Source organism: Phytophthora parasitica (assembly GCF_000247585.1).
Source record: "Phytophthora parasitica INRA-310 unplaced genomic scaffold supercont2.5, whole genome shotgun sequence".
In the NCBI taxonomy this organism is placed as follows: domain Eukaryota; phylum Oomycota; class Peronosporomycetes; order Peronosporales; family Peronosporaceae; genus Phytophthora; species Phytophthora nicotianae.
In genome coordinates, this window is record NW_008648991.1 from 234,951 (window position 1) to 242,227 (window position 7,277).

At 53.6% G+C, this 7,277-nt stretch overlaps 2 protein-coding genes across 2 annotated transcripts; one reads left to right on the plus strand and one right to left on the minus strand.

Annotated features, from left to right (window-relative positions):
- The first annotated feature begins 1,366 nt into the window (after positions 1-1,366).
- Positions 1,367-5,368, plus strand: PPTG_04457 (hypothetical protein). The gene has a single exon (XM_008896700.1). The coding sequence runs from the start codon at positions 1,554-1,556 to the stop codon at positions 5,217-5,219; it is 3,666 nt and encodes a 1,221-aa protein (XP_008894948.1). The 5' UTR covers positions 1,367-1,553; the 3' UTR covers positions 5,220-5,368.
- PPTG_04458 (hypothetical protein) lies at positions 5,293-6,789 on the minus strand. Its single transcript, XM_008896701.1, has one exon. The coding sequence runs from the start codon at positions 6,719-6,721 to the stop codon at positions 5,408-5,410; it is 1,314 nt and encodes a 437-aa protein (XP_008894949.1). The 5' UTR covers positions 6,722-6,789; the 3' UTR covers positions 5,293-5,407.
- Between the last annotated feature and the right edge of the window lie 488 nt (positions 6,790-7,277).

Consider the following 7,277-nt stretch of genomic DNA (forward strand, 5'->3'; position numbering starts at 1 on the left):
CGGGGGCGTACAGCCGCTGGATGTACTCGAGGAAGGAGAATAATGAGTCTTCTGCTGGGGTCAGAGATATCGAGAGTTCTGACGCAATTTTATCGCTTATACTGGGCGGTGAAGTATGATTACTGGATGTCGAGAAAGTGGAGACACTAGAAATGCTGTGTCCAATTGGGGGTCGATGGAAGTTGCGCCGGAGACGCACACGGCGCGTGAGAAGTGACCTCATGACGGGGGTTATGATTAGGTAGAGTATCTGTGGTGCAGGTGCTGCGAACTTAATGAGAATAGATGCGAACCTAACATATCGGAATGATAGAACTTATCTTGTCTAAAGTGTTTGAACAAGTGCTACCCCATAAATGAGTACCCTTTAAAATTTGGTCGTTGCCCATTTTGGTCACGTGCCCTTCTCGTGGTCTAATGGAAATTTTGCTGCGGGCAGCAACTTCGTCCGTTTTCCCATAAACTCGGCCAGAAATATCCCGCGATCGGCTTCGGAACCTCGTGGCGTCGTGTTTCTATCCATTTCGGCATTACGCTGTTCGCTAACGGAACAAAGCCTCGTAAAGCTCAAAGCCCAAGCACCATCAAACAGACAAAAGCGCTTGACAAATTGTCGAAGAGACCCAAATTCAAGCGGATTCCTGCTAACCATATGGACAAAAAGACCAACTCAGATGCCCATTTCTGTGTCAGCACCGAAATGATGAAAGTTGAAGCAAAATGTAGGAGGAAACTTATGCAGGTGTCCTTGGTGGTTCAGCGGAGGCATCAGGTCAGCTACCACGAGTCAAAAAAATAAAATAAAGTTGCTATTGCTCCGCTTGGGTGTGGCAGTGATTGCAGCTCTCCGCGTTGGTAATACAAACACTGGCGCTGGATTCTATCCGATTGGATCAGCGTTGGCGCTTTTTACGTTGTGCGACTGCTGTACAGTACATGTACAAACGCTAAGCTGCCCGCAATCTGCATAAGACTTGTCGTTGCCAAGTTTTGGTACCTGTAAAAGCAGACGACTAGTGGAGTGAGGTCTTTTCCCCGATTTGAGCACTGCGGCATCACTTTGCTGACTTGATCACACTCCATTACGTGCAGGAGCCGACGACCGCTTCGCTCCATCTTTCGCTACCTTCAAGGAAGTGCTCATTTCTTCCGTTCAATGCTCAAAATGGGGGTTCGTCGTCGCCATCTGTCTACAAGAAGATCGCCATTTATTGGCCAAATCTGCGTTACGAGTCGGACCTAATCGCGCTGACTTGTTGTCTTTCTGATAGAACCATCTATCCGTACTCACAGGGTATCAATATACACAAAAATTTTAAAAGCGTCTTAGTAATTCACCTCACCCGTACACCATTATGTATTTACACAGGTCAGTGCCGCCCACACGAAATACCTGAGCAGAACCGCGGCGAGCCCATCAAAATGGCGATCCAGTGGACGCAGGCAGGGCGCCACCAGGTGTACAGTAGAGGTGCCGTCGCCATGTGGTCATCGTCTTGTCCAGCGCAATGGGGCGGGCCTCAGCACAGAGACTTTAGGACGGAAGCCCCAGCATGCCGCTGTGTCGGACCATGCGGGTGCTCTTCCTAGGCTTGGCCTTCGCAATACAAGGCACGGAGTCGTCCCTCACCGATGCGAGGGGGCTGCAGTTCGTGGACCAGGAGGCCTTCTGCGCCTACCACTGCAGCGCATCGCACGTGGCGCAGGCTTATCGCCACTTGAGCGAGACGTCCGAGTGTTTAGAGGCCAATTGTGGCCGATTCCTAGCAGAAACTACACAAACCAGAACGCGGCGGAGACTGCGCCCGGCGTTCACGTTCACAGACAGCAACGCCACCAACCAGTCGTCTGTGGTGGGGGACGTTCACGCAGCGAGCGAAGACGGCAAGGACGTGACCATTATCAGCGTTGTATCGTGCGCCAGCGTGACGGATGTGACACTCTCGATCGGAGACCCGGAGACCGACGCGTTTGCCAACTTTTACCAGGCGTTTAGCTCCGCATATGACGCCATGTTGTCCGGAGACAACGCGACGTACGATGCGTGTCAACTGCAGTTCCTGCAGAAGGAGCTGCTGGCCAATTACTCGACCGAACTGGACGACGAACCGGACGAAATGGAGATCAAACCGACGCTAGTCAAGCTGAACTCAACCAGCGACGAACTGAAATGTTTAGCGAAAATTAAGAAAATCTGGCCCGCTACAAGCGAGAGCCACACTCCATTCTTGACTAGAAGCGACCAGGACGATGCAGCGGCGACAGTTATGCTGGTACACGTGAGCGCGTCTGTAGGGGACGATATCCTGGCTCTGGAATGTGTGGAGAGCGTGACAGTTCTCCCGGCCATTTTGAAGCTCATGCCGTTCGCCAAGAGCTCGTACGCTTTATCAAGGAGTTCGAGCGAGAAGAAAGAGGGGCCAGCACTGGAGATCCGACTGGCTAAAGTGGTGAACACTGCACAGATACTCAAGAAACTATCGGCGTATGTTACCAAAGCGACGGGTATTAAGAACTTGATTGCGATGCAGAGCTCCACGGCGGAGACAGGTGGAGTGTTGCTACAGGCTGCAGTGGACGACTACGACACGTGGACTCAAGCGCTGGCTATTGTACTGGATGACGAGGCTGTAGAGTGGGTGGATCTGCAACAGGTTGTCAAGACTGGCGCGCTGCAAGAGCTCAAGACGCCGGCTCTAGAGCAGCGACTGCTACGTCAGAGGTTCGTTGAGGAGCTGGAGATGGCAGAGACGCACACCAGTCGACGCCTTGACGACTATGTGCAGGACCTCGTGGGTGTGAACATTATGCAGGAGCACAACATCACTGGCAGCTCCATCATCGTAGGGATCACAGACACGGGACTGTACATCGACCACGACCAGTTCGACCAGGAGTCGAGGAATATGTACGACGACGAGGACTTGACGGCACGTAAAGTGATTTACTACCAGACGTTTGCGAACGATGTGGACGAAGCTGAAGGAGTGACGTGCGGCCACGGTACGCACGTGTCTGGTGTTCTGGCTGGAAGTTCGTACAGCCGAAAGAACAGCGACCTCGGTATTGCGTCCAGCGCACGGATCGCCTTCATGGATATCGGTAAACAGGCATCGACGTGTGCGGGAACCAGCGGCTGTGATGTGTCATTGGAGACACCGGGGGAAGTGACGAACCTCATGAAGGCGCAAGTGGCGACAGGTGCCAAGATCTTCTCCTTCTCGTGGGGCACAGGCGCCAATGACTACAACACGCAGACGCAGCAGGTGGACGAATACATTTACGACAACCCCGAGATTCTCATCATCGTAGCAGCAGGAAACAGTGGAGAGACTGGCGACTACACGATCAGTAGTCCGTCCGGCGCCAAGAACGTCATCTCCGTTGGCGCTAGTCTTAACGCGGCCGCTTCGTTCTCATCTACGCCGTGTCAGTCGGTTCTTAACGAGAACACAGTGGCGTCCTTCTCTTCGATCGGCCCTACTCTGGACGGACGGCAGAAGCCGGACCTGATTGCGCCTGGCATGTCCATTACCTCGTCTCAGTCGGAGAAACCTGGTTCAACCATGAAATCTTCGGCCGTGTGCTCGTTACAGGGAACATCTCAGGCCACGCCAGTGATCGCCGGTATGGCTGTGCTAATCTACGAATGGCTACGTGATGGCTGGTGGAAGAACGGCGTGGCGGACCCCACGTACGGCATGGACACGATCCCGGCGTCTTTGATTAAGGCGCTGCTGCTACACAGTGGTGAAGCCATGTCTCGGCGTCTCATTGAGCCCAGCACTGGCGTCACGTCTTGTGTGGCACTGGAAGCCGCCGCGAAAACGCTCACGTCGTACCCGGACTTCAACCAGGGGTACGGGAAACCCACGATGCTCAACTTGGTGTCGTTCATGGGCGGCAACAACGCGTCGTCTTCTTCGTCGACCAGTAGTAATACTATCTACTTCTTCCCCAACTCGTCGTCTGGATCGGAGCCCAGTGTGACCGAAGGCAGTGAGGTGACGTTCCACTTCATGTTGACAGCCAGTGTGAACCTCCGAGTGACGGTCGTGTGGACGGATCCGCCTGGATCTGTGGGCAGCAAGGCGACGCTGCAGAACGATCTGGATCTGACGCTTAAAGTGGCCAACACGTCTGCAGTCTTCTATCCTCTGTCCGGGAACGGGTCCCGTGACTCGGTCAACAACGTGGAGATGGTCGAAGTTTCCTACGACGACGTGTTGGACGCCGTGACGGAGGCGGGGATGGTGGTGGAAGATGGATACATCTACGTTCAAGCCGTGGTGAGTGGCCACAGTGTAAAGGCTGGAGAGAACGCGACGACTACCGGTCAGAAGTTCTCGATTGTTGCGTCGTCCACCCCGTCGTCCACGTCCATGACGTCGGCTGGGGACGGCGACTCGGCCTTCTGGCAGCCGTGGATGACGATCGGTGCCATCGTTGTATGTACGCTGGCTCTACTCTTCGTCATCGCATTGGTGTGGCGTATGCGCGTGACCATGAAGGCCGACAACCTCAAGGCGGATCACGGTACTCCCTCCGCTGATGCTGCGCTCACGGGCGCGGCCGGAAGGAGGAAACTCAGCCGTCGGGAGCGCAAGAGAGCCAACGAGGAACGCACCAGTGTACCGCACATTCACCCCAACTACCGCAACGTGAATGCAGGAGGTAGTCTGCGTCCTGCTCTAGAGGAACCGATGGCCATGGGTAGTCGACGTGCATATGATCACGAACCCAGTCGACGCGCCTTCGACCCGTCCGCCGCCGGTGTACACGAACCCAGTAAACGTACTTTTGACCCGTCCGCAGCTGCTGTACGTGAGCCCAGTCGTCGTGCTGCAGTCCCCTTGGAGCCGCCTCAGCCTACTTCAGCGCGTAAAACTAGTCGTCGTGCTGCCGCTGCGCTAGCGGAGCCTCGTCCTCCGAGCAAACGCCGTGACGGTAGCGACCGTGGACAGGAACGCAAGCACAGTGACGGTAGCGACAGAGGACGCGTGCGTAGCGAGCGGAGACGGGAACGAGAACGCAGCGACCGCAGTGATGGAAGCGACCGGGGCCGTGTACGTAGTGAGCGAAGACGGGAGCGAGAGCGAAGTGACCGCAGTGAGCGACCGGGTAGCGATCGGGGACGCGAACGCAGCGCCAGGAAGCACGAGCCTGCTAAAGCACATTCATCGCGGCGTAACAAGCCCCCGATCATTCTGTACGAGTGAGCTGGAGATCATGTGGATAGTGTGAGGTCAATGTAAGAGGAGACGTTGTGCCGTACATCGGCGCGTGATAGAAGCCCGCCGCGCCTAACTCAGTGAATTATGGTAATTTTGTCAACGTAAAAATTTGTTCTTAGATTTGGCTATTCCAACCTTCGATTAGATTTTTTTATGCTCTTCTCTACTTGCTGTTACAGGTCGCTGATCACCAGTTTTTTCATCGTTTCGATCATTTGCCTGAACTCTTCTTCGCCTGATTTGGCAAGGATATTCACAAAGCGGTCTACAGTACCGCGTCCAGACGTACTGCCAAACCCCGTTGGCACTAAGCGCGTGTAGCTTTCTAGAACAGTATTGCTTTGTTCACAATTCCCAATTGACGGACGAGCAACCATCCACGTCGTATCGTTGGACTGCAATCCCTCAAAATGTCCAAGTCCCTCTGTGAAGGTCCGCCAAATAACCACCAATCGATCCTTTTCTCGGTATTTTTTCGCGGCACCGTAGACCCTAAAAGACCCACTCTCCCCTTGAGTGAGTTGATATTTTACAAGATACTTAATTGTTAGCGTGTCCTTCACGTCCTGAACGTTAACGGTCTCAAAGTCCGTGTCTGGATTAGACAGCATCACTATCGACACTGCGTCGGCCGCTTGCACGAAGTTGTATGGGAGCACCGTTCGATCCGCATTTTCAAAGTACGAGACGCCCTCCTTCATTTTTCGCCTTAAACTGTTCGCCACGCGGATGGCCGACTCGAATTCCAAGCCGTGCACGACATCATCAGTTCGTGCAAAGGCCACATCCAGCTCTTCGAGCATGGTTTTAAACAACAAAGACCCGCCTAAGTTACAGTTCGTTTCCATCAATTCACACGAAATGAGTCCGTTCTGTTGGTTGTTCTTTAGCTGCTCTCCCAGCAACGAGCTAATGTGGTGGATGAGCATCGCTTTTCCAGCCACCTCCGCCCGCAGCAGCTTCTGCTGTTCTTCCGCTTGCATCCGTCTCTCCAGTTGTCGAGCAGCAACTGCTCTCCACGCGCCAAACATCAACGTACTTGCTTGCTTCTTCTTCAGTTCCAATTGAGCAGCTTGTAAGCTAGTCAGATGAGTGGACAGTTCTACTGCTTGTCGCCTTAACGTTTCCTTCTCGTCTCTGATCTTTTCGCGATGACGCTGTCGACGCTGAGCAGCCTGGGCATGACGTACTTCGCGTCGACTTTTGGCGGATATTTGGACATTTTGCAGCGCTATACTCGTGGATTCCTCGGACGAGTTGGTGCTTGTATGGGCAAAATTAACGTCTTGTTCTTGCTGGTTACTGACGGCGGTCTTGGAGGATGCGAGCAGCTCCGCAGTCTCCGCTAATAGTTGATGACTGGCCAAGAGGAGTTCGTAGTCACTAGATGTCGTGGCTTCCTTCCGATTTGTCGTATCCATTGCTTCCTGTACACCGTCCTGGTCCAGAAACGCCGCCACCTCGTCCAAGAAGGCGGCGTCCTCCATCCCAAATTACTCGTTCGTAAGCGAACTGGACACAATGGTATAAAGTAAGCAATTGGAAGCAATTTATTAGTTGTTGTATGGGACACGTAAACAATTTGGCACATCCATAAATCCTGATGAAATGCATACGCGCAGAGGTTTTCGAAAAGAAGGCGGTAGCAGTATTACCGGTAATACTAGACCAAATTTTTCCGAGTAATACTAAACTATAGAAAACACAATAGGGTAGTAGTATTGTAGTAGGTTGACCTATCGAGTGGACTACGATACCGTGCAGGGGCAGCAAGTTGAAATCGTCGACTTGACAGGCGACGTTAGCGTGGACGACACTAACTAGTTCGGTGACGGCGAGTGTTCTGGATGCAGTGTGGTGACTAGCGCGAGCCGGTGGGGGTAGTGCCACCGAGGACAGGCGGTAGCGGTTGAAGTGGGGCGATGTCAGAGGGTCGCAAGGGCGACAAAAGATTGAAGGAAGGAGGGAAGATACGGACGCAAGGAGAGCGAAGGCACCACAGGGGCGAGGCGACGCCTCCAAGCAGCGGTAGGATAGCTTTGG